This window comes from Eumetopias jubatus, unplaced genomic scaffold, assembly GCF_037043125.1.
Source record: "Eumetopias jubatus isolate StellerSeaLion01/CBP00866 unplaced genomic scaffold, mEumJub1_p1.0 scaffold_10, whole genome shotgun sequence".
NCBI classification, from domain to species: Eukaryota; Metazoa; Chordata; class Mammalia; order Carnivora; family Otariidae; genus Eumetopias; species Eumetopias jubatus.
In genome coordinates this window covers 117,479,558-117,507,198 of record NW_028274816.1, presented here as the reverse complement: position 1 = coordinate 117,507,198, position 27,641 = coordinate 117,479,558, and the positions used below count along the sequence as shown (strand labels likewise).

The window sequence follows — 27,641 nt, the reverse complement described above, 5'->3', positions numbered from 1 at the left end:
GTGACTTTTTTGTTCTTTCCCTTGTGATGGCTTTATATAATTGCCATTCTTCTGGGCATCATTTCTGAATTCAAGGCGCTAAGATGGGGAGTATGGACAGCCTCAGTGATGTTAATTTCTTATATCAGAAAGCGAATACTTTCCCAGAATCCTGCAATAGCATCCTGGGCTATTGGAGAAGCTGGGCTAGCACATATGAAGCTCCTGGTGTCAGGTGAGGGAGGAAACATTGGAGATGGGTGTTCGATTTGCCATTTACTAGTCACATCCATATATCCATCACTACAGTCAATCTACACAACATTTTCATCATCCCAGAAAACTTCCTACAGCTTTTTAAAATTTTCTGCCTCACCCTTACCCTAAGGCAATCATTGATATTACTTTGTTTTTTTAAAAAAATATCTTTTTAGGGGCACCTGGGTGGCTCAGTTGGTTAAGCGACTGCCTTCGGCTCAGGTCATGATCCCAGGGTTCTGGGATTGAGCCCCGCATCGGGCTCCCTGCTCCTCAGGAAGCCTGCTTCTCCCTCTCCCACTTCCCTGCTTGTGTTCCTGCTCTCACTCTCTCTCTCTCTCTCTCTGTCAAGTAAATAAATAAAATCTTTAAAAAATATATCTTTTTATGCTTTTTAACATTTGCTATGGAATTAGGGGGACTGCCATTTTTGGTCACTTTATTTTCTGGCTCTGTATTACAGACTTTAGGTTAGTGGCAGAGTCATCAGCTGAGTGTTCTGAAACTGCAAATTTCTTGGTCATGTCTCTCTTACCTCCCAATACCTGCAGAATCATAATCCTGAAGGGGGGATCAACTTATTTGCACTTCTTACAAGTTACTTAGGTGCTTCTTTTCACACTAAAGTTTGAGGAACTCACTTTAGATTTTAGGATGTCAAAATAATCCTAAACTTTGGGGCAGGCACCTGGGTGGCTCAGTTGGTTAAGTGTCTGACTCTTGATTTCGTCTGAGGTCATGATCTTGGGATTGTGAGATCGAGTCCTGCATTGGGCTCTTTGCTGGGTGTGGAGCCTGCTTGGGATTCTCCCTCTCCCTCTGCCTCTCCCTCTGCCTCCTCCCTCGCTTTCCCTCTCAAAAGAAAAAAATAATAACCCTATACCTTTATCGCCATTATTAGTTAATTGGGTTTTGGTGGTGAATTTGTGGCATAAATTGGAGCCCTGTAAAATGCTGATTTCTATATCTTAGATGCTTAAATGGGGTACCACTTAATTCTAGTGCTCAAATACTCTTGTGTCATATGTAATTTGAATTCAACCTGTTTTGTGAATTAAATATACATTTGGGGTGGGGTTTTTTTAGGTTTTGATAAAATGGACATAATTGTTCTGAGTGTATGTCTGCTATATTGGATTTGGTTACTCCAAATATCATTGTTTTGGATTATTAAATCAACAAAATACTTAAGGATAATTCAGTTTGTCAAAAAATATTTGTATAAATTAGAATTATTGGAATATAGCTACATTATATTTTAAGGAACAAATATATTAGCTTTCTAGAGGCCTAATGGTTTCTGATAGCCAAATTTTACATCATTATAATAGAAAACAAGTGTGAGATGTTATCAATATTCCAAACAAGACAGGAACCATTTAATGAACAATAAACTGTATAGCCTAATACAGATTTGCAAAACGTTTAATTAAGCAGTCCGTATTTTTTAAATTCATATCCCATTAGTTAAGAATCCTGACATTTGTATACTTGAAAGCTCTAAATGATTACAGTGAGTGTCTAATGAGGAGTCCCATACTACTTCAGGTACTCCGCTTGATTTTTTTTCTAACATTTTATGCCACACTTCTTTGCTGAATGGAGGGAAACTTAATAATAAGAACATCTGGTTATAGTGTTTCCCCATATTACCCCAACCCCAGATATGAAGTGAGCCAAGATGGACACAGCTAAACTGCTAGCTTAGGCTTCTTAGCAGTTGCTTATCTTCTTTTGAGCCTAGAACAATAGAGACATTTCAAAGAACTAAAGGACAGTTAAATGAAAGCACAAACTATAAAAAGAGGTTATAGAACTTACCTTTCAGTGACCTAACTAGTTTTTTTCATTTTTTTAACAGCTTTATTGAGACATAATTCACATACATAAAGTTCACCCTTTTAAAGTGTACAGTTTTGTGGTTTTTAGTATACAGACTTGTATATCAATCACTATTTTATTTTATTCCAGAACATTTTCATCCCCCTGGAAAGAAACCTGGTTACCCATGAGCGGCTACTCCCCCTTCTATTCTCCCTGGCCCTTGGCAGTTGTTAACCTATTTTCTGTCTCTATGGATCTGCTTATTTTGTCCATTTCATATAAATGGAATCAGATAACGGTAGCCTTTTCTGTCTGTCTTCTTTCATTTTACATCGTGTTTTCAAAGTTCACTCATGTTGTAGCATGTATCAGAACTTTATTGCTTTTTGTACCTGAATAATATTCCCTTGTATGTATAGACCACATTTTTTTCCACTTATTAGTTGGTAGACATTTGGGTTGTTTCCACTAAGGAAAGTGGAATACTGCTATGAACATTAGTGTGTAGGTTTCTGTTTAACATGTTTTCAGTTCTCTTGGGTATCTAAGGATGAAAGTCTATGTTTAGCTTTTAGAGGAATTCCAAGTGGCTGCACTGTTTTCCTTTTTCCCAGCAATGTATGAGGGTTCAAGTTTCTCCACATCCTTATCAACACTTATTTTATCTTTTTTTATAACCATTCTTTTCAGTATGAAGTGGTATCTCATTGTGTTTTTTATTTACATTTCCCTAATGACTAAAGATGTTGAGCATCTTTTCATGTGCTTTTTGGCCATTTCTATATCTTCTTTGGAAAAATATTCAATTTTTTTTTTTACTTTTTTTAAATTGAATTATTTGTCTTTATGTTGTTGAATTGAAAGACTTATTTAAGTATTTTACATGCTGGACCCTTATCAGATATATTATTAGGAAATATCTTCTCATAGTCTGTGGTTGTCTTTTTATTTTTTTGATAGTATTCTTTGGTGCAGGAAAGTTTTTAATTTTGAGTAAGTACAATTTATCTACTTTGTCTTCTATTGCTTGTAGGTGGTCTTAAGTAAGAGTCCAGTTAGGAGTCTAATGTAGTAACCTGTTGAAGTGATGATAGTGGTTTAGTCTATGTTGTTAGCAGTGAAAACAGAGATGTTTGAACAGAGTAGGGATGTATTTTTATGGTAATTATGATAATTACAGCAAACATCTTTGTTCAGTGCTTATTAAGTGATAGGCAGTGTTCTAAGTGCTTTACATGGTAATTCATTAAACCTAAAACCCCATGAGACTTGCATTATTGTTCCCATTTTGCAAATGAAGAAATAAGGCAGAGAGTTGTTAACTAACGTTTCTATGGCTGTGTAGCTAGTAAGTGATATATTTACCATTACATGCTACCTGTAGGGAAAGCCTGTAATCACATGTAAAGTCTTTATACTTATAGTGCTGTTTCCATGTGTTTTCACTATCTTGTATAATATTGAAGTTTAATGATTATTTTATATTTCAAATTGGTTATTCTTATCCAGTGAAAAATATGTGTATGTGCATGCACATGTCTTTATGTATCTATATTTGTGTTTACGTGATATATATACATATATACACACATACATACACACATATGTACACATAAATATACACATAAATATCTGTACATACCTGTCTATGCATTGAGATGTCCAGGATAACTTGATATAGTTATCTCTGGGTTGTGGGGTTTATGTGTGTATGTGTGATTTTTTTTTTCAACTCAGATGACTTTCTCTAGTAGTTATGTATTAATGTTGAACAGAATACTGCTATATTCATCTTGAAGACAAAACAGAACGTCCTCTTGCTGTTGAATTTAGAAAAGAACTATAATCTCATTGGTCTCATGTTCCTAACTAATACCTTGCATGGATTCTTCTTATGGGGAAGGCTTTCTTTGTAGTTTTCCCTCTCTTTACTGTGGAGTATCTTATAAACCATAGAAATAATATTGACCTGAGAGTCTTACTGTGTTTTTTACTTTGACTTTAGATTTCCAAGGTCCTTTCTGCTTTGAAGTTTATGATGATTTGACAAGTTTACATTTACTACCATGGTGGTGGTATAAAATGGGTCAGCAAACTGTGGTCCATTGGCCATATGTGGCCCTCTGTCTGTTTTTGTACATCTCATGAGCCAAGAATGGTTTTTATAAACATATAAAGCCTTGGGATCCATTTGATGATAATAATGCTAGCTTCGAACCCCAAATAAACAAAATGTTATCTCCTATAAAAAAACAGATTCCATTCTTCTTATTTAGTAGACTTACATTACAAAAAATTCTATTCAGTAAAAATTTTGTCAAAATTTGTTTTCTTTCTTGTTATTCTAAGTACCTACATAGTATCCTTGGTTTTGCTTTCTTACCTGCAAAGCCTAAAATTTTACTCTCTGGCCCCTTACTGAAAAAGTTTGCTGACCCTTGTTCTGGAAGAAACCTGTACTTGTCCCATGTTCACATTCATTCTCTGCTCCAAACTTCATACCAGTTTGAAATGCTAAGTCGGAGCCATATGGTCTATCTTTTGCTGTCCAGATCTGCTTGGATTGGGTCAGTTCCTGAGTTCAGAATATAGTAAATAATTCTTAAAAATCACAATTACTTAAATATGCTTGCTTCCTAAATTTGAGGGTAGGTATTTGGATAGTACTTTTTTGATACCTGTACTTGTTTAGTTTAAACTTCTGTTTCTAACAATCGCCTGGCCTGTACTTGGTTAAATGTTATTTGCCATGATATTTGGTACTGTAGCACTAAACCAGAGATACACTTCCCAGGTAGCTTTCCTGTTTTGTGATGAGAAAATCTTTACTAGAAATATCACTCCAAAATTGAGGTCCAAAAATCATGCAGATGATGTCATCATTTTATTACTAGTTTGCCATTATATATAGTCTTTCTTGTCTTCAATAATGTGGGAAAAACCACCCAACTTGTTTGATAACACAGACAGTTATATCGTTGTGCATTTTTGAGTAGGTCAGTTGTTATCCTCTGTGTTATTTAAAGGATTAAACTCTCTCCGTCCCTTGACAGCTAATATCTTCTCTGTTCATTTAAGTATCCTCATGTGTCCTCCAGGTCATAGAGCAGAATCACTTCTCTAAGTAAGCACTGAGGTGGCATTCCTCCTGCCTTGATACTGATTGTTAGCACCACTTCATATCAGAAGTATTTTTAAAATGAAAGAAAGAAACTTCTTTTCACTGACAGACCAGGAAGCAGTCTTGATTATAAGTGTTTCGGAACAAGGTTTTAGATAATGTGATTTAGTTGCACTGTGGATGGGACATAAATTACTCCATAGGTCTACAGGTGTTTTTTCTTTATATATTTGATTCTGGCTTATGTTAATGCATTTGGTAGTACGATATTAAACTTATCTGAAACTGTTTTTCTTTTCTCCTGCTTCTGCTATTTACGCTTTTTTTTTTTTTTTTTTTTTGGCCCACTCCTTGCCTGTCTCTTGCTTTTCCATAAGTCAATTCAGCTGGAAGGCAACTGACTATAGGCCAGCTATGGAGGTAAAACATTTGTGGACTGGCTTTTTATTCATAATTCTAGAACCCCTGGGAGTTAAATTTGTCAGCTTTCAGGAGATTCCTTAATTATAACATTAACGTGTCATTAGGGCATATATCACAGTGATTGAAATGGACAGGCATGCAGTTGAATTTTGGGTTTATCCATGTAGTGATAATTTTGGTCTAGCAATAGTCTAGCAATGAAGTACCTTTCTTGATCTATAAGACTACAATTTCTTTTTTTTTTTATTTCAAAGGTTCTGGGCTCTTTTAAAGACTTATACTTTGATGTGTACTTATAGCTTTTGTTGGTGAAATATTTCTGAAATATCAGTCATGATTTTCATCTGAATTTAAGCTTATTTGAAGATCTAATGTATTGGAAAGTGTGGGCTTCTCTGACCACTGAAGGAGTTTTACTTAGCTCATATTATAATGGTAGCTAATATACCACGGATTCATATATATGGGTATATACATACATACATTTTCTTTTTTTAAATTTATCGATGAGAAAGAGAGAGAGCGAGTGTGCGTGCACACAGAAGGGAGGGGCAGAGGGAGGGGCAGTGAAAATCCCAAGCCAGCATGGAGCCCCTCGTGGGGCTCGATCCCAATACCCCAAGAGTGGGATAGTCAACTGACTGCACCACCCAGGTGCCCCTACTTGACTTTCTTTTTTAAGGATAAAAGTAAATGGGGCCATTTTTGTTCAAGTTGTTATCATTATACTGATATCAAGATGAAAGTAGGAAATTAAGTTTGCTAATTTGAAAATAATGGAACTTCTGTATTCAGCGCCTGTTAAGTGTCATACAAATTAGGGAACTAACTTTCCTTAAATCAAGTCTGTAGCCAACCACTTGTTGTAAATAAAGTTTTCTTTTGAACATAGTTGCACTCATTCATTTACATATTTTCTATGGCTACTTTCACACTAGAAGGACAGAGTTGAGTAGTTATAGCAGAAGATAGAGACTGGATGGCCTGCAAAGTTTGCCAACCACTAGAGATATATGAGTTTTGTGTGTGGGGTGCAGGGGGTAGAGGGGGGTGGGTGAGATTAGGGTGTTTTGATACCTTTTCTCTTCTGCATCCCACCTTTCTCCAGACTCCTATATCCCTGACTAGTGAAGGAACTTTTTCATAGTTTTCCTTCAGCTACCCTTATCCCAACTGCAGATCCACTCCCCTACATTTCACTCCCACAGTCATCCTTCCAAAATTGAAATCTTGACTCCCCTATTTCTTAAATAAAATCCAAATACCTCTTGCCCTGGCTTTTGCCAAGTCTGATGGTTTTTTTTTGGATATGCTGAACTACTTGCTCATCATTTCCATCTTCTCTCTATGCATTTATATTTAATGTAGAATATCTGAATATATCTAAATTGGAGTGCCTTCTCTCCTTCTCTGTAAGTATATCCTACATCAAAACTTATTTCCAGAATCCAGGCACTTCCTACACCTCCAACTTCACCATCTCCTTTTTACCTCTCACAGAAACTTCATATATTTCTTCCTTTTTCTTAACCACTGTGCCTGGTATATAAGACAGTTACTTCACTTTGTACTATTACATTCTCACAAATTTCTTACATGTCTTTTTCTCCTGTTAGGCTGTGAGCCTGAAGATTCTTTCTTTCTTTCTTTCTTTCTTCTTTTTTTTAAATAAAAATCTTATGCACGGAAAAGAACAAGCAGATGTGTGCAGGGTTGTTCCTCCAGACCATGAGACCAAGTCTGGCTCATTCCTCTGACTCTTCCCAAAGATTATTTCTTATTTACCCTCTTTATTTCTAGCGCCTAGCATGGAACCTCATGAATATTTGTTTAGTGAAGGATTGGATTAATAACTTCACCTACATTATATAATGTTTGTTTTTATTTTTACTATTTTATGTTTATTAGGAGGCAAATTAATTTAGAAAAATAAACCTGATTCATATAAATTTTTTGTAGCTCTATAGGGTGAAACTGCCTAGGTCCTGATTTTTGACTTGGCACTCAGTGCTGCAAGAGACAGAATTCTCTGCTTCTAAAATGTATCAAATCCCTGATAGGGAGTTTTTTTTTCCCCTTTAAATTTGTTATTGTTATGTTAATCACCATACATTACATCATTAGTTTTTGATGCAGTGTTCCATGATTCATTGTTTGTGCGTAACACCCAGTGCTCCATGCAGAACGTGCCCTCTTTCATACCCATCACCAGGCTAACCCATCCCCCCACCCCCCTCCCCTCTAGAACCCTCAGTTTGTTTTTCAGAGTCCATTGTCCCTCATGGTTCGTCTCCCCCTCCGATTTTTCCCCCTTCATTCTTCCCCTCCTGCTATCTTCTTTTTTTTTTTCTTCTTAACATATATTGTATTATTTGTTTCAGAGGTACCGATCTGTGATTCTTCCAATTTTAGTATATGTGCTGCCGAAGCGAGCACCCGATCTGTGATTCCACAGGCTTGCACAATTCACAGCGCTCACCGTAGCACATACCCTCCCCAATGTCTATCACCCAGCCACCCCCTCCCTCCCACCCCCCACCACTCCAGCAACCCTCAGTTTGTTTCCTGAGATTAAGAATTCCTCATATCAGTGAGGTCATATGGTACATGTCTTTTGATCAATATTCACCATGAAACTCGTCTGTAGAATAAAATTTTTAATTTATAACTTGATATAAGGTAAATTTGCTAACAAGACAAGTATTTCTATTTACATCTGGTGATATGTGTGTGATACTAGATAAATCCAAATGGTTTCTTTTTTTTACCCCTTTTTAAAAAAATTTAAATTCAATTAATTAACATATTAATCCAAATAGTTTCAGTCCTGTTTGTGTTTTTCCCTATCCATTTCTAGGTACAAGACATCTGCTTCAGCCACGACTGTCGCTGGGTTGTGGTTAGTACTCTCCGGGGGACTTCCCATGTTTTCCCCATCAACCCTTATGGTGGCCAGCCTTGCGTTCGAACACATATGTCCCCACGAGTTGTGAATCGTATGAGCCGTTTCCAGAAAAGTGCTGGGCTGGAAGAAATTGAACAAGAACTGACGTCTAAGCAAGGAGGTCGCTGTAGCCCTGTTCCAGGTCTATCAAGTAGCCCTTCTGGATCACCTCTGCATGGTAAACCTAATTTTTTCCTCTCTCCACTGACCCCTACCATCCTTCTCTTATTATCCTTACTTTTTGAGAGACAGAGACACAGCGAGAGGGAACACAAGCAGGGGGAGTGGGAGAGGGAGAAGCAGGTTCCCCGCTGAGCAGGGAGCCCGACGCGGGGCTCAATCCCAGGACCCTGGGATCGTGACCTGAGCCGAAGGCAGACGCTTAACGACTGAGCCACCCAGGCGCCCCTCATTCGAGAACATTCTAAATTTATTAAGTCATTTAATAAATTGAAGCCAACATAGGAATGGTGATCTTGGCCATGCTAACTTTTTTAATATATAAGGCATACTTTGTGTCATATGTATGGAATATGAAGTTCAAGACTATTTTCATAAATTTATAGATTCAATCACATACCTATAGATTTTTTTCCAGAAAACTCTGTCTTATCCAGAGTTGGTACTATAGTTCATTAAGAAATATTCATTGTTGGAGAAGAATAGTCATGAGTTGTGTATTTTAGAGCAGCATTTGCGTTTTATTTTTATTTTTTTTAAAGATTTTATATATTTATCTGACACACAGAGAGAGAGAGAGAGAGCATAAGCAGGGGGAGAGGGAGAGGTAGAAACAGGCTCCCCGCTGAGCAGGGAACCCGATGCGGGGCTCTATCCCAGGACCCTGGGATCATGACCTGAGCTGAAGGCAGCTGCTTAACTGACCGAGCCACCCAGGCACCCTTTGCGTTTTATTTTAAAATATGTCTTTATGGGATTATGTTTGTGAAATTAATTCATGTTGTTCTGTGTAGGTTTGCTTCATTTATTTCCATTGCTCTTACATAGTCCATTGTACAAATATGCTTCTACTTATTTATTTAACTATCCTTTTTACTACTGATGTTGATATGTATTTGACAGGTTTCTGGTGTTGGGTTATTATATGTAGTGATGCAGTGAACATTTTTGCACTTGTTTCTTGTTGCAAATGTGTACTCATTTTTTAATGGAAATGCTGGGAGTGTATGTGAATCTTGACCTTGGAAGATAATACCAGAATAGTTGTACCATTTTATTTCCACTGGAATGACAAAAAATTATTTGTTTACATTAAATGACATTTTTTCTAAAGTGTTGCAGGTTCTCCTTGACAGATGACCAATTTAGGTTTTTAAGAATAAGGAATTTTATAGAGAGAGATTATGATTACTACAGAAATCAATTTTTATTTATTCAGTTGATCGTAAATTTACATAACATAAAATTAACTATTTAGATGTTAACAATTCAATGGCATTTAGTGTGTTCACAATGAACCACCACTTCTAGTTAGTTGCAAAATGTTTTCCTCATCCAAGAAGAAAACCATGTGTTCTTTTTTTTTTTTTAAGATTTCTTTATTTATTTGAATGAGAGAGGGAGAGAGAGCACATGTGTGGTGGGAAGGGATAGAGGGAGAGAGAGAGAGAGAATCTGAAACAGATTCCTCATTGGGTGCAGAGCCCGACGTGGGGCTTGATCTCACGACCCTGAGATCATGACCTGAGCTGAGACCAAGAGTTGGAGGCTTAACTGACTGTGCCACCCAGGTGCCCCCAAACCACATATTCCTTAAGCAGTTACTACCTATTCCTCTCCGCCTAAGCCCCTAGCAACCACCAATCTGCTTTCTGTCTGTGTGGATTTACCTGCTCTAGATATTTCATGTAGCTGCGGTCATACAATATGTGATCTTTTGTTTCTGCCTTATATGATGTGGTATGTTTTTGAGGTCCATCCACACTGTAGTATTTATCAGTACTTCATTCCTTTTTATGCCCGAGTAATATTCTACTGTATGTATATACCACAGTTTTAACTATTCTTCCAGTGATGGACATTTGGGTTGTTTCCACCTCTTTACTGTTTTGAATAGTGCTGTTATGAACATGGGTATGCAAGTATTTGTTTGAGTACTTCTGTAGATCTTTTGGCTATATACCCATCCTTATTTGTTTTAGCTTCTGCTTAAACATATATCCTTTTGTAATACCTAATCAATCCTAGATATGTATTTTTTGTAGGAAGTTTTAAGATAGAATGAAAACATATGTAGGAAAATGGATCCTGGGGAGAAATTCTGTAACTCAAAAAAAATTCAAGACTTCTGTTTTCTCTTTAGATGATGCTTTATGCTTTGGCCCCATTATTTTTATAAGAACAGTTGTTATTTATTTTTACTTAATTTAACTAGTGACCCATGATCTTCAAGGTTGAAAATCTTTCAGAATCAGTCCTAGGTGAAAACAGTCATTTAAAAAAGCATTTGGAATTAAAAAAAAAAAAGCTTAGTAAGCTATGGGATATTTGTATTTTCAGCCATTTGCAAGAAATATTACTTCAGAAATAATTACTTAAACTTTTAGGTATAACTATTTTGTCATATAATTAGCTCATAGTATTGGTTCTTTGAGGACCTTTCTCTTTGTGTTGAGTATTTTTCTCCAATTAAATTTCACCAAACACTTCATGGAGAAAGATTCAGAATGCATGTGGGTTGACCAGAGAACAGATATAATAGTAAAAAATTAGGAAGGATTTTTAGTCCTCACATTTATATATATCCAGAAAGTCTTCTTTTGAGCTTCTTTTTTCTTCCTGTTCTTTCTTCCCTTTTAAGCTTACCACATACCAGGTTTTGTGCTAGGCTTTGGTTATAATGTACACAAAAATTTGAGGTAATCTCTGCTCTCGTGTATTATCTTCTAGTCCAAGGGAAAAGGCAGATACTAAATTTTTGTGAATAAATAATTTTCAGTGTATTTTTGTAGAAGGGTGCGAGGTGCCAGTCAATTAAGGATTTGTCATTTGTGAAAGAACACATAGTTGAAGAGCAATACTTGATTTCTGAGTAAAAATGTATGATTTTCTCTCAGCTTGATGGCTTTCACAGCTCTCTTCCTTTTCTTGCATGAAGCTAACAGAAAGCGTCTCAGAGAAGAGATTATACTGTTTGACAGTACTGCTGTACTTAACAGACCCTTCGAAAGAAGGAATTTCAGGAGGCATTTTCCTCCTGATCACGTGTTAAAATTTTATTATGTTGGAATGTCACCCCATTATTCTGTATAGTATTTCTCATTTTTAAAGCGTAGATATTCAAGTGATGGTCATTTTTCTCCATGTTCTTTTTGTGTTTTACATGTCAAAACAAAATGGGCATTGTTGTTGGTTAGTTCTAAAAATGATGTATTTACAGTTTGTGTGGATAAACAGTCTGATGCTGGTCAAAAACAATGTAAACCTTTGAACAGGGAGGGATTCATCTTGAAAATGAATCATGCTTTGGCGGTATTACCGTTGTTTGTGCTCTTTTTAGCAAAGGAAAGGAAACTGTTAAATAACAGTTGATATAGGGATATTTCCTTTTTACTCTCTGGAGTCAATCCAGTTTAGGTTAGGATTATTTTATCTATTTGCCTTTTTTTTTTTTTTTTTACTTAACAGAGGATGTTGATTTATTTGAAATATATTCTCTCTAAATATCTCCTTCATTTCCTATCTTGTTGCCTGGACTTTAGTCTCTCTGAGGGTTCTTAACTTAAGATCCATGAATGTGCATAGGGAGAAATTATATCTTTGTGTTTACTATCCTCTAACCAAAATTAAGCATTTCTTTTTATTTTGAATATAGATAACACATGACAGTAATATTAGTTGTATTTGTGACATTGTCACCAATAAAACACATGTTTTCATATCACATTATATTTAAAAAATATATATCTTGGAATGTTTTAAATTACACAACATATTTTGAAATATGCTCATCATTGCTTTGTAGTTATATAATAATATTACTGATTTAAATATTTATTACATATAATACTATAGCAGAACTTAATTTTTAGACTATAATGATGACTATGCTTCTATATATATAAAATTTTTTTTTGTGATTCTATTTATTTTATTCCATGTATTTATAAGTATTATTCTGAAAAGGAGTCCCCAGGCTTTCCCAGACTGTCCAAGTGGTCCTTGACACAAAAATGATTAAGAATACCTGATCATCATTTCTTACCTCATCTGTTTCAGTAGCCTTCAACCTTTTATGACTATCACAAGCATTTCCTTTGTTAATGATAAATATGATCTTCTACTTTTCTGCTTAAAATCTTTCAGTGTCTCATCATTCTTTGAGAATGTTAGAGAAGATCCCACCTTACTTCTAACTTCTTGTCCCACCGTACCTAGTTTTTTGTACCCTTCCCTGAATATGCCACATGTGTTCATTTCTTGGCCCCTTTCCTATTTATATACTTTTCTCTATTTGAAGTAATTATCACCCTCCCCTCCTTGAGTGCCTACTAAAACCCCATTTCATTTTGAGCTAGCTAAAAATACTACTTCATCTCTTAAGCCTCTCTTAAAAATCTCTTGATGTGGTGTCATCTGTATCAGCCTTGATATTGGCACTCTGAAGATACTCTTAACATATTATAATATGTTACTTGCTCATTGACATGCCTGTGTCTCCCAATAGATTGACCTCCGTGAAGATAGGGTCTTTTTCTTGTTTGTATTTTGTATCTTGACACTTGGCGTAGTATTGGTAAAATGTAGACTCTAAGGCTTCGAGCCAAAATTTTCAAACATCTTTAGACGTTCTAATAAAGACAATAGAGATTTAAATCATTACTTGTCAGAATGAAGAGCTTTTCATTCATGGTAACATTGCTTTTCATTTTAACAGCTGTGAGATACATTCATTTATTCAACAACTACTAATTAGTGTTTACTATGTCCAGACACTGTTCCTGAACCCTAGGAATACAGCAGTGAACAAAAGAGGAAAACATCCCTGTTCCCATGAAGCTGACTTTCTAGTGGAGTGATATGAACAATGAACAGAATGGATTGGGAGGTAGTGTTATGTGCTATGGAGAGAAGTAAAGAATGGAAGGAGGATTGCAATTTGAAATTAGAAAGCTTCCTTCAGGCTTTATTGAGATGGTAACATTTGAACAACCATCTGATGGAAGTATGGGAGAAAGTCATGCAGGTATCTGGGGAACAAGTTCAAGGTAGAAGGAACAGCCAGTATAAAATCCCTGCACTGAGGATGTGCCTGAAGTGTTCAAGGAAAGGCAAAGGGGACAGTGTGGCTGAAGCTCAGTGTGCAAGGTGCATACTAGAAGATGAGGTCACAGAGGAAATGTGGTCAGATCATGTCAGCCTCGGACTTTTACTCAGAGTGAGACAGAGAAGCTGTGGAGAGCTTTGAGAAAAAGCCTGTGTTCTAGCAGGATCGGAACGGAGATCTGTATTGAGAATTCATAGTCTTAGCTTGACAAGGGTAGAAGCCTAGTGAGACTGGTTAGGAGAGTATTGCAAAAATCCAGGTGAGAGAAGACAAAGCTTAGACTGAATTGTTTATAATGGAGATTGTGAGTAGTAAATTTTATTCTTGATACATTTTTGATTCTGGTATATGTTGTGTCGGGTATGAGAGGAGAAGAGTCAGGATGACTGGTAAGGCCTCTGGCCTGAGCAGCTGGAAGGACGGGGTTACCTTCAGGTGAAATGAAGAACACAGTGTGAGAAAGCAGGTTTGGGGATAGGGTCAGGATCAGAAGTTCTGGACATGTTTAGTTTAAGATGTGTCTTTGACGTCCTAGTGATATTAAGTGGATACTTGGTCCTAGAAGCCTGGAGTTTGGTAGAAAGGACCAGGCTGAACATAAATGTTTGGAAGGCATAAGTGAGTATGAAAAAAAAAGAAGATGACGATGTCTCAGGATTGAGCCCTGGGCCTTCCACCAGTAAGTGGCTAGTGACATAGAAGGGAAACCATACATGAGAAATCCTGGAGGCCAAATGAAAAAAAGTTTTTTTCTGAGAAAAGGGAGGGAACCATATGTCAAATTCTGCTGGTAGGTCAATTAAGATAAAGACTGAGAAAAAGATAGAATACCATTAAATTTAGTAACGTAGAGGGCATGTGACTGGGATAAGAGCAGTTTGGTAGAGTTAGGGGCCTGATGGGAGTGGATTTTGGTAGGACAGGAAGAGAGAAATTGGGAAACCAGTATTGATAAGTCTTTCAAGAAGCACTGATATAAAAGGGAGCAAGGAAATGGGGGAAGAGTTGGAGGGGAAAGAGAAGACTGCTTTTGTTTCTTTATAGAATCAGGAAGTGAGGATGGTGGTAGGTATTGGGAGCTTTAAAGAAAAGGGTCAGAAATTTGTCCTCTAGGAGAACAGCATTTCTTCTACCAGTTAGTAAATTTGTGATGAATAAAGAAATCATTTCTTCCACTATTATTTACGCCCCATGCAAATTTAATGACTTGCCTTTGCTTTCCAGCTCCGACACCTTGTTCCTACCCCTGAACTGCTTTCTGCTTATTTCTTCAGGTAAATGATGAATGCATCTGTCAAGCTCAGCTCAGCCTATGATGCACTTTCTCGCTCTTCACATAAAGGGTTTAACTTTATGTGTTTACTCCTTCTGTATGCTCTTTATCTGTACTTATTGGTTACTACTTTCTACCTTTTTTCTTCTTTTTTCCATGATCTCCATTACAAAGTTGTAACTGGCTTGGGGAGGCAGTTAGAAGACCTGGAGTCAGACTACCTGTGATAGACTATATCCCCCATGACTTCCTAACTCTGTAATCTTGCTTAATATACCCGTGCCTTAATTTTCTATCTATAAAATGGGGGGCTAATATTACCTACCTTTACAGATTTACTGTCCAGATCACAGCAACTTTAAGTAGTGTTTGGTACATAATCAAATCCTCAGTAAAAGATTAGCTGCTATGATTATTGTTATTGATACTGTTTATTATTGAGGGGGTATGCGGGACTGATTCATTTTTCATACTTTGGTGTAGTCCCAAATAAATAATTTGACAGAATAAAAGAATAATTTGACAGAATAAATGAATAAATAAATAATTTGACAGAATAAATGAATAATTCACTGAATAATGAGTAAATGAAATATAATTGTGACTATTATGTAGAGGCTTTTATAGCATTATTGGACTCAGTGTTGATAAGTGGACCTTTTTTTAATTTTATTTATTTATATTATTTATTTTATTTATTTACTTGTCAGAGAGAGACAGAGACAGAGAGAGAGAGCACAAGCAGGGGGAGCGGCAGGCAGAGGGAGAAGCAGACTCCCCGCTGAGCAAGGAGCCTGATGTGGGACTCGATCCCAGGACCCTGGGATCATGACATGAGCCGAAGGCAGATGCTTAACTGACTGAGCCACGCAGGCATCCCGATAAGTGGACTTCTAATATTGTTTCAGAAATGAAGGGAGATACCAACACAAACCTGAAAGTACGAGCAGTAGCATTCCTTCTCTTGCATGTGTTTTTGCTCATTTTAATATCCTACATCAGGAAATACAATTTGATTGATTTATTCACCTATTCTTGAGTCTTTGCATTTCTTTACTTTACAAACTAGTTTTCCAATATAGGTCCAGGAATATGGCATTCATTATGTGATAGGGCTAGCCTTTTTTTTTTTTTTTTTTTAATCCTGCTGTTTCCATTGAGTTAACAGAGGGGTTTTGGATTCACTTCTGCAGTTCTCCAGAGTTTCCGGAAGTGTCTCCTTTCCCATCAACTCATTGTTCCTCAGGAGAGGAGTCCTCTTTGAGTCACAGCTTTTGGCATCTGAATTCCAGATTCTGCTTCTTCCAAATGGAGCTGGCTGATGAGAATGAGACCTCTAGAGGGGCCTCCGAGTTCTTGGACTTGAAGCCTCCAGGTTTTAGTGAAGTGCTTTTAAATAACTGGTAGCATCACTTTTTTTTTTTTAAAGCATCTGTAGGATGCATTCTTTTTACCACTCAGGAATTGTTTATAGCCTTTATTTGATGGTTTTGTAATTACTTGCTTTTGTTGATCAGTAGTTTTCTCGATTCAGACCACATCACAATTGTAAATACAAAACAACCACACATTTCAGCCTTATACAGTTTCACCTACTTAAGACAATCAATAATAATGTGATGTTTCTTGACTTCTCTTTCCACAACACTGTTTACTTGTGGATTGAAGTTTCCATTTGTATGTTTTAATTTTTGCCAAGAAAAATCAATCATGTGCACCGTAGTTCTGCTTTAAATTTTATGCCTCATCTCACACAGAGTATATATACATGGTATATACATGTTAACTGGATGAAACCTTCTTTTCGGCTCTCTTAGTTTACTTACCTGGGTTTTCACTGGTTATGTGGACTTTATTGTTTTAGTTCAGATTGAAGTTTTCATTCTAATTTGTTCTTGTTAGATCTAATAGTGTTCCTAGTGAATTTGTTTTCTTTTAAGTTCTTTTATCATCCTTTTTATGGTGTTGCAAAATTACAATATTATGCTAGTCTTTACCTTTATGTACACCAAAATCGTATGTATTTTAAATATTTTCATGTCACTTCCTATTGTTTCTCAGAGAGAGCAGATGAGTTCTTTAGGGAAAATGGATGGAAAAGAGAGACCTCATAATTAGTACCTTACTGAAAATAAGATGCTTTCATTTCAGAAGCACTAACTGAAGACACCATCTATTAAATAAAGATAGCAAAGTTATTTTAATAGACTATTTTATAGAGCAGTTTTAGGTCATAGCAAAATTGAGAGGGAGATTCAGATAGCATAGTTTTTGAGGTAAATAAAATGACCTGTGGCGTATCTTTCAAAACTCTTGTATTGCCATTAAAATAAATGTTAAAAATGTAGTGCTATAAAAACGGATTGAACTCTGCTAGAACATTGTATCTTTTTGTCTATTTCATTTGGAATATGCCACATTGTTTCCCTGTGAAAATTTTCTCTTAAGTGCCACACAACATGGTTAGCTATTGAAACTAACCTGGAATTTGTTCTTTTGTTTTTTACTGCTCATGAAATACATTCTCTCTCTCTTTTTTAGGTTGGCAAATCAAACTACAGGTTTTTATAGTTTTGCTTTTAAATGGTTAATGAGACATGCCTCTAGAGGGCGATCTTTTCTAAACTTTCCTATGATTGTAATCATGGCAACCCTGGCATGAACCTGGTGTGCTATGGATGTTGATGTCTTAGAACATTTTATAATAACCTGGCTTCCTTTTTATTATGTTTTCTATGATTTATTCCTCAAGGTCTTCTTAGAGAATCAGACTTGTGAAATATATTACTATTAATTAAAATCCATTTTTAGTACTCCATCCAGATACCTAGATTCTATGAATGAATTCAGGTAGTTGAGTGGAGGCAAACTTTTTAATCATTTGAATAAGTGGGGTCTGTATGTTCTAAAAATTCCTTTCTTCGATTCTCTACATATTGCTGTTCTAGGACTTGTTATCTCCATACTTTATGGGACCAGAGTGATTAAACTCTACCATTGAGGCATTATTAGAGTTTATAGTTAATCTCTGTTTCTCTTTTCTACATTGATTGGTGTTTTGTTGTTTTTCTTTACCTATCTAATGTAACTTTTATCAAAGTAATACATTTATTATAAAAATCAAATAAGACCACAATTTTACAATGAAAAATGGCACTCTCTTGCCCTACCCCTCTCCATTCTTAGGTGTCATTCCCCAGAGGCTCCTTCTTTCCATTCTTCGTAGTTTCTTCCTTGCTGTTTTCTTTTTTGCCCCTTTCTGGAAATCATGTTAGTTGGATGATAGATCTCCGACATTGAACCTGTCACTTCCTTTTCTATTTTTCTGTTTGTCTTTTTGTTTTACTTTATGAGAATATCCCCAACTTTGTCTTCTAACCTTGTTGTATTTTTATTTCTGCAACATATTTTAGAATATCCTTTTCTCCAAATGATTTTTTTTCTTATCACAGCCATGTCTTTTTTTATAGATGGAATATTCTTTATCTCTCTGAGATATAGATACAGTTTTGGAGGCATTTTTTTTGCTTCTTGCATTATCTCTATTTCACATGAGTTCCTTTTTCAGTTTTTTTGTTATGATCATTATTTTTCCTATTAGGACAGTGGTCCTCAACCCTGATTGTACATTATAATTTACTCCGGGTAGATTTATAAAGTACTGATGCCTAGGCCCAGCCTCAGACTGATTAATCCAAAATATCAACCTGAACGTCTAGGAATCCTTGGCAATCGTTCTGTTTTTTGGTTGTTTTTTTTTTTTTTGGACTTGGTGATCATTCTTATTTTTATTTTATTATTGAAATGTTATTATTTATTAATTTACTTCATTATTTTATTTTTATTCAGCCAATCACCACATCCATACCAAAGAGCTGATTGATTGGGAGTTCTTTGAGCATGAGTAGGTCATGCCAGCTTCTAGCTCCCACTGATCCCTCAGGTGGGACTGGCAGTTGTATTAGGGAATCCCCAGTCAGTAGTATTTGCAGATCTTTTCACTTAGACTGGTCAGTTTTCCCAGAAAGGAATCTTCTGTTTGGGGTGGGCTTGGGGGGGGGTGGAGACTTTCTGACAATCAACCTAGAAGTCAGTTTTCAGGGAGTTGAGGGAGTTCTTTTACTTCAGTCTAGTGATTAGAATAACAAGAGGATTTGAAATACCCATTTGCATGTTACCATTGCCTTACTTTTCCAGTCAGGAAGACAATTAAGTAAGAAATTCTGGCTCAGATTCCATTGAAACATTTTTTTTTCAAAATTTGGTTTTAGAAAAAAATGGAGATGGAGAAGAGAGTAGAAATTAGGCTTCTTAGGATACATAATGACCAGTGTCTGAATGATTGACCCAAATAAACAGACTTAGAAATTTATCAGAGTTGGGAGTAGCAGCCGTGAGTACTCTTGAACTTAAAATCTGAGCAGGAAATAAAAATCTGATTGCTGGCCCATAGTTTATAAGCTACAAAAGGGTAGGGAGAGTGGGGTTAGGGCTGTGGCAGGGTTACACATACTGAGAAATAGAAACTATTATGGTTCTTAGCATAATAGTTCTTAGCATAAAATGATGCTTAGAATTTGGAGGAGGATGAGAAAAGGAAAGGGATTTAAGGTTCATTGAAAGAGTTATTAACATTGGATGATGTGTTTTTGCAGGTGAGAATATTGAAGCTAGAATGAGGCACAGGAGTGAAACTATTTCCGAATGGATAGACTGGAATTAATGTGGGCATTGTTGTTGTTGGCAGCTTCAGAAGAGACAGGCTATTCCATTTTCATCCTTAGTAGGGAATGCTTAATGAATGTTCAATAATATTTCACCCTTGCCTAATTTTGGAGTGGATTGAAGTGTGTCCTCATTTGATAAAATCATGGATAAGAGAAAATATAAAATGACAGTACTGTGAATATGGTTTTTGGAAATGATCCAGCTGATTAAGAAAAAGTGTTTCTGCTAAGGCAGGAGAATTACAGGGAAGGATATGGTGCCCGGATATGGTCATAGTATCACTCTTCTTTGTGGTTCTCACCCTCAAAGACTTTCTATCAAGGGAGTTTTTATGTACACAGATAAATTCCTGGTCTTGCTTTTGGAAAAATAAGTTTTGAAGACAAGGACTTGAACAGTTTATTAACACTTACATGGTGTACTTTGGGTTATTATTATTTTTTTTTTGGGTGAACTGTTCTTTCACAAATTGTTGATAATTTAGGCAGCTAAATTGGGTATGGGTTTCCTGTTTTCTTCTTGAGCAGGACATGTAAGCATATTTTGATAGAAAGATATTTAAATGTTTTTAAGCTGGAAATAAAATATATGTGAATATAAAAGGTTTTATCTTCCCTGCTGTCAAAAATGCTGACTTGGCCCTTTTGCACTGTACTCCCAACTTTGTATGGTTGTTAAAATCTGTTGCTCTTTCCCATCTGAAGGAAATGCATCTTTGACACTTCTCATGACCTGAGTCATGATGCTGAAATAGAGCCAGAAAATATCCTTAACAGTCATGGGTAAAAAGAAGGAAAGCTTCTGTGTGGTGGGGGTGGGGAACAGGAAGGACGTTGTAGGGAGAAGGGCATCTTTGCTATTGATATTCCAGTTTACATCTTTTTGATTATTAGGAAAGTTGCTTACATTTTACTACTATGCTGTCAACAGAAAATACTTTGACTTGTATTTAATTTTTCCTGAAGTATACGATGTTTATTTGAAAAAGGCAAGTTTTGCAAATGTTGAATTAAGTCATTTTGAATCCTCCAGGTCTGAAACAAATGCTTCTTAAATCTTGCAACTTATTTAATATTTTGCCTTGTTTTGTGTTTGTTTTTATTTCAGAGCCAACTCCCAATTCTTCCACATGCTATATGTTCAACAGTTTCAGTAATAAAGTTGTATTTGTTGAATGATGCAGATAAGTTTATGTATTTTTTTTTCCTTTGGATAACGAAGTTCATCCTTCTGTTTGCTGACATGATGCAAAATTCATTGTGAGATAAGGAGGGGGGATATGGGCGTAGTATATTTTCAAAAGAATTTCAGTGAGGATTTATTTATACTTTGGGAAATTCATGGCACCCCAAATTTGGTCTAAGTGATGCTAGATTATGGAGATTTTTCACCAGGTTTAAAAGTCTTCACTTCTGAGCGCTTAATCTCAAAACGCGATTTGAGCTTGTTTTGGAAGAGTGGGAAATTTTGAGGCTGCTTAACTATATTAGATTTAGGACTAATTTGAATCTTAAAGTGAAAGACCCAGGAGCCTTTTCTTTTATTCTCCTTATTTATAAAAGGGTTTGCTTTGTCATCTCTAGTGTTAAATATAGTTTATTTACTGTTTTGTTTGGTTTTTCATTGTTGTAAGAGTAGCAGGCAATCCTAATGTTTAAAATGAATTAAAACTTGCTCGAATTTATTAAATATTAAGAGTACCAGCTCTTATAAGTTTTCATCTCAAATCTTGGAGTGCTCCAAGAACAATAAACTAATGAATTTCCCACTTGGGGGGGACTTTTTTCATTCATTTTATAAATTTGGGTTGGCTGTGTGATTGAGACTAAATTGCAGAGAGAAATGTAGGCAAAAGATTTTCCTACAATATATTTCAGAAATGCCTGTCCCATATACCTTACTTTATCTTTGAAACTTTTCGGACATATTTCTTAATTTTCCCCTGTTTGTATTCTTGCATCTTACAAACAATGTTTCTAACTCTTGATCTCATCTCCCTGTCCAGGCTTATTTTTACATTCCAGGACTCCTTGTTCTAAGCATGCTGTGGTATATTTTCAGTGTAGCTTAGATTGTTCTTGCTGTACATGCAGTTTAGCAACAGTTCATTCCTTTTGATTTTTAATTTTTAGGTTTTAACTTTTTAAATTTAATTGACTTTATTTTAGATTTCAGGAAAGAAAAATAATCAGACTTACATATGATACTTGTGAGCACATTAAGATAATAAACTGGTGAAAATGTATTCAGACTACAAAAGGAAAACCACCTCGCAGATTTTTAATTATTTATAAACATAAATTTGTGTAAATATATAAGAAATAAATTTATAAATAGTTATTGAGTAATTAGTAGAATTTCAGTTCTCCAGAACATGAAGTTTTAATTCTCCTGATGTGTCATAAGCACTCGTGCAGAGCTCCATGCAGGCTACCTTGTATGTAGTGGGATGAAGTGATGATGATGTCATTAAAAACCTCAACCCCCATCTTGCAAAAAAAAAAAAAAAAAGATTACAGTCTTGTTTTCAAGTCGGTTTGTGGGAGACTTCTTTTACCTTCTTCCTTCCCACTCTTCCCCCAAATACCTATGTCTGTGTAGCCACGAACTGTTTAGTTGAAGAGCGACAGGTGTTTTTGCTTGAAATGCATACAGGTTTGCAGTATTTTTATTTCATCATCTGTCACTCCCCCCAAAAAATGTTACAGGGAGACACAAGTCAATGCCCAGTGAGAATCGTCCTTGAACTCTTTTTCTGTCTTGAACTTTGTCACTGTAAACCGTTTGGTTGTTGTTAACGTCTTTTAAAAAAATATGTGTATATTATTCATTTTCTTCTAATTGTGTGTTCTACTCTCCTTGGCTCCTGTGAACAAGCATTGCTTCCGCCCAGTTTGGTATGTGGGTCAGAAGGCAGTGTTCCTCACCAGGGCACTGCTGCTTCCTTTTCCTACTTGAGTAGATTACGGATTATGCTGGAATACGCCTGAGAAAAGGTCAAAAAGGAGGGTGAAAGTCCTGGAACGGCAGCTGGGAAGCTTGTCGTTCTCATCTAGGAAAGGGGGGAAAAAAAAGAACAAGAGAAAGAACAAAATAGAGAAATAGAGACTCCCATCCCAACCAAAACAACCCACATTCAGGAAATTCCCATTTGCACAGGATACTTTTTATATACTCAGAAAGGATTTTATTTGGTTCTGATTAAATAATTATCGAGTGTTTGGCTGAGAAAGCTTTAATGTTAAATTAGATGGCAAGCGAGAGCTAAGCAGTGTTTTTAACTTTTTGGAACCCAGACTTCCAGCGATTGTTTCAAAACAAGCTACCATTGTGCTCTTTTTGACAGAGTGAAGAAGTCGGGAGCTTTTCAACTACGGAGTTAACTTAGTTAAACTCACGGGTATATTTTGGATTTTTATCCCTGTCAGTTCCACAGCAGGTTATTAAAAGCAGACCAAAAGTTTTGGTTGTCTGTGGAAAGCAAAAAAGCATGAGTGTGTGTGTGCACACCCCCTACAAACTCATTACCTGGTTTTTATTTGGAAAGATATGTAGGGGATAGAACATCTATATGAGGTCTGAGAACAGGGAAATCATTGGAACGAGAACAATAATAATGGGATGTTTGGAAATGGAGGTCTTCCTATGGAATTGCCTTCTTGGGGGTGCCAGGTTGTTACATGGACATCGGCTTTCAGTGGGCATCACCAATCCAATTACAAAATGTGGTGGTTGAAAATAGTAGCAGACCAAGGACACTGACAGGGAGGCTTCTATCCTAGACCGAGCGTGGATCTTATAGATGAGTGTGGAGAGGTGATGAGAAGAGAATTTGATACTATTGTAGGAGTCCAACATATAGGAAAGTTTCTTACGGTTAACTTGCAGAAAAATGGAGTACTTGGCATGAATAAGGTCTGTGTCCATGGTAAGGATCAACAAGTGAGAAGAAAATGCAGGCCTCCTAATCACAGTGCTTTCCCATAGGGTACCATCAACACCACCGCATGTCCTTTTGCTTTTTCACAACTGTATCTTTGCCATTTTGTATTTAGCCCTGCATCCCTAATGACAACAAAAGACAATGCTCCTTTATCCTCCAAAAACTCCACTTGGTTCGCTTCATTCCATTATAGTTCTTAGTCTCTTACACCTTCTGTTCCTAGAAGACTCCTTTGACCGCCACTGGCAACAGACTGTAAGTTTGTACTTCTAGAAACCTACCCTAAAAAGTTTTCTCTTTCTCACTGAAATGAGACTGTTTTAAGGTATTTTCTGATCTACAGCTCTGATTCCTTGATTGCCTAATGTCCTTTTAACTGCTTTTATTCACCTTGGCTCACAGTACGGTAGGATAGGGAAATGTTTTAAAGTAGGGGAGAAGGCATATAATTACATTTATGTCTTACTTCTTGATTGCATTTGAGAAGAAACGTATGCACTCACAGATACACTGACATTAACTTTAATATTTAGCGTAATCTGAAATGGTCAACACTTTCGGGATCTTGCTGGCCGCAGAAACTTCTTGAAGCTGGCACTCTGCCACATTCACATGTTCTCACATCACTGCATTCAGAAGCTAAGAATACCAGCCTGGCAGCTTCTGCAGACAGGGTAAAGATAAAACAGAAAGGAGTCTAGCTTTGCAACCGCATTACCTGAGAGTTGTTGCTGATGTCTTTTCCACAAATGTTCACGTTTGTCAAAGCCCAGTAAATCTTGCAAAGTTTATTTTCCTTGTAGCATCTGTGTTTTATAATGGGTCTTTTAATTTGTTTTTACTTTGTCTGCAGGGATTTCTTTTGTCCGGAGTTTTCAGACTCTGTCTTTTTTTTTTTTTTTTTTTTCCTGTGGAAATGAGTCCATTAATGATGACTGGTTTGGGAATATGCCTCTCTGCAAAGCTGACCTGGCAAGCTGTTCCTTTAGTGCAGCAACAAAGCCCATTGTTATTTTGTCTCTTTACTTTTATCCTCAACTTAATCCATTTTTCCTCTGTGTTTTTATAGGGTAGAATGTCTGGGAAAACGTACTTGGGGACAATGCCTAAATGATAAGATGGCATTTTGAAGTTAGCAAAACTTCTAGTAAGCACCTTATACCAAGTCAACTTGACACACAGACAGTGGTGCTATGTATGTGTTAGCGTGGGGATGGAGAGTTCCTCAGTATAAGGTACCTGCAAGTATTCTTCTAACAGAAGGTAGAAGGAAAAAAAAAAAGAGCACATGAGGTTGTTTTCATGACTCCTTTTTCAAAAATGCAAACTTGTTCAAGTAGACACAGAAAGTCAGTGGTTAAACCCCAGTGTGAACTGTTCTGGTTTAGTGCTTTGTATTCTAACAATAAAAACAATAATAATTAAACAAATAAACAACTGAAAACAACAAAATATCATAGCTTTAAGCATCAAGGGATGTTTCATAAATTCTGATTTTTAAATGATTTTCTATTCCCACGTAGAATTCCTGCTTTAATTTATTGAGAAACCATTTTGTTGGAACTTGGGATTTTTTTCTCCCAAGAGAACTCTGTCTATCTTGGGGACTGGTAAACCTCTAAAGGATCAAAGCTCTTGTGGATTTGGATAAAGACCCAAAAGCCTAAGGCTTATAGAAGTTTATCTATATAGAGTAAGCCCAAAAAACTGGGATGAGAGTCTTAGAAGGGCTTATTTTCTCATGAGATTTTTGGGACTTCCTCTGTTTGGATGTGCCAGAAATACTGTGAGAATATCCATTCTCATGGCATTTGTCACTTACAGGTCTTGTCCCAGCTGGAATTCAAAAGTATAATGGTGTGTGGAAATATTATATGTGTTTTAAGGTTTCATGAATCTCACTACTAAAACTCCAATTAAACAACCTCTGCTATTTTCATTGTACTTACACAATTAAGAGAAAGGTATAGTAAAGAACAGTTAGTGAAAATGACATTTAACATTTGTATAGTGACTCTTCATTGATCTTGGACATTTTTAATTTCACTGTTACTGTCCTATATATGCCTGAGAGGTGGAGCAAAGAAAAAGTGCTACTATCTCTCTCTGTCCAAAGGGAAATTGAAGGATAAAACAGAGGGACAGACTTAATCCTCATCCAAGACTTGGGCTACTACAAGTTTCTTCCTGCTGAACTTCATTATATTAAGAGGCTTTAGGCCTAATGAAAAAATCCTGGCTTGGAAATTTAGGCTTGATATAACCATAAGGAAGTGTCTGAAGATCTGTTCAAAAGTTATCAAGTCTAGGCTCCTGCTTAGTCAACATGAGACTAAGCAGAATAGCTGAAGCCATGGATTCCAGCATCTGGCTGTCTTCTGAAGTTTTGTGTCCCCTCCAAAATGAATTTTTTCTATAGATCATGGGGCTGTATTTTCCTGTGCTTCCTGGACATGGGAAAAATAGATTTATTCATTCGGTAAACTGTTGAGCTATCAACAATTAGTAAGATACTGCTCCTAGTCTGGAAGAGTCTCCAGATTTCCTGGAGGATAAATCTGGAGGTTCATTAGTTCTAGCTGTGTTTTCAAAGAAAATCCATGACACAAGGGATAGAGAAAAATTATTTTTAACCAAAGACTTTGAACACTTTAAAAAGGGAAGGAAAGGATCATTATAATTTTTTTATTAAAGATTTTATTTATTAGAGAGAGTGAACTCACAAGCAGGGGGAGCAGGGAAGGGGGGGCAGGCTCCCTGCTGACCAGGCAGGACTCGATCCCAGTACCCTGGGATCATGATCTGAGCTGAAGGCAGACGCTTAACTGACAACCACCCAGGTGCCCCTAGGGTCATAATTTTTGTGTGTTTAATTTATTGAGTATGAACTTTCATTTTTAAATTTGGTGTCTTTAACCTATATTTTTTACATGTAGATCCCTTATATGTCAGCTAATGATATTTCTTGTCTGAGCCAGTTCCCTCATTTTACTAACTGCTGATGTTCACACATCTTTCATCTTATCCTTTATTTTCTACTTGAAAAGTAACGGTATAAAGATACAGGTTTCTTCCTCTGTGCCTAAAATTTGTATACCTATCTTCTAAGTTGTCCCTTTAAAACAACAATGAAAATATCTCTTTTTTTTTGTTCCTGAAACATTTTGCAAATATCTTTGTTACCATGTTTTTCCCATTGTAAATTTTTTACTTATATACTTTCTGTCTCATTATGTTATGAACTCTTTAGGAGGACCTTGGACTTACTCATCCAGGACTAGAACAGGGCCTCATACTGATAAGGCTCAAAAAATGTCAGGCGAAAGCATGAATGTTGATGAAACCTTTGTTTGGTACAGTATCTCATCTTGATGTCTACAGACATCAAAAGAATGTCTTCATTTCAGCCCTCAAAGTTCTTAATTCTGTGTTCTATATCCATTCCCTTGATCATCTCCTATCAACATTTCCTTTACTTATCCCTTTCCACCTGACTTTCCCACTTTTTGTCTGAAATGACCCTACTGAAGATTACCAGAGTTAGTAGCTCTCTCTGAGTTCACCTTCCTGAACCTTGTCACCCTTGAGGGTTTTGTTAATCCATTTATTCTTTCATTAAAGCTATTTTTATAAATTGCTTGCCATGTCCAATAAAATATAAGACAGATGATACCCGTATGTGAACATAAATCTACCCAGTTTACTTTACTCTTTCAGATGGGCTGGGTGTTGGAAGCTACATCATAAACACAGACACGGAGAGTAAATGACCGCAAACTTGGGTGTTGCTTGACCCAATACAGTAGGGGACTGAGAGGGATAGGTCTGAAGCACCTTGTCATGTTCTTTGGAGGTTGCACT

At 36.4% G+C, this 27,641-nt stretch overlaps 1 protein-coding gene across 8 annotated transcripts in view; it reads left to right on the top strand.

Moving 5' to 3' along the window:
- Nucleotides 1-27,641, top strand: part of BCAS3 (BCAS3 microtubule associated cell migration factor) — a 598,395-nt gene that overhangs the window by 229,437 nt on the left and 341,317 nt on the right. For all 8 annotated transcript variants that reach the window (XR_015769358.1, XM_028109071.2, XM_088028350.1 and 5 more), the window contains exon 15: nt 8,463-8,727. Coding sequence is in view for 7 of the 8 variants with exons in the window: in XM_028109071.2 (XP_027964872.1) it covers nt 8,463-8,727 (265 nt within the window). In the remaining variant the exon portion in view is untranslated. The remainder of the gene's footprint in view (nt 1-8,462; nt 8,728-27,641) is intronic.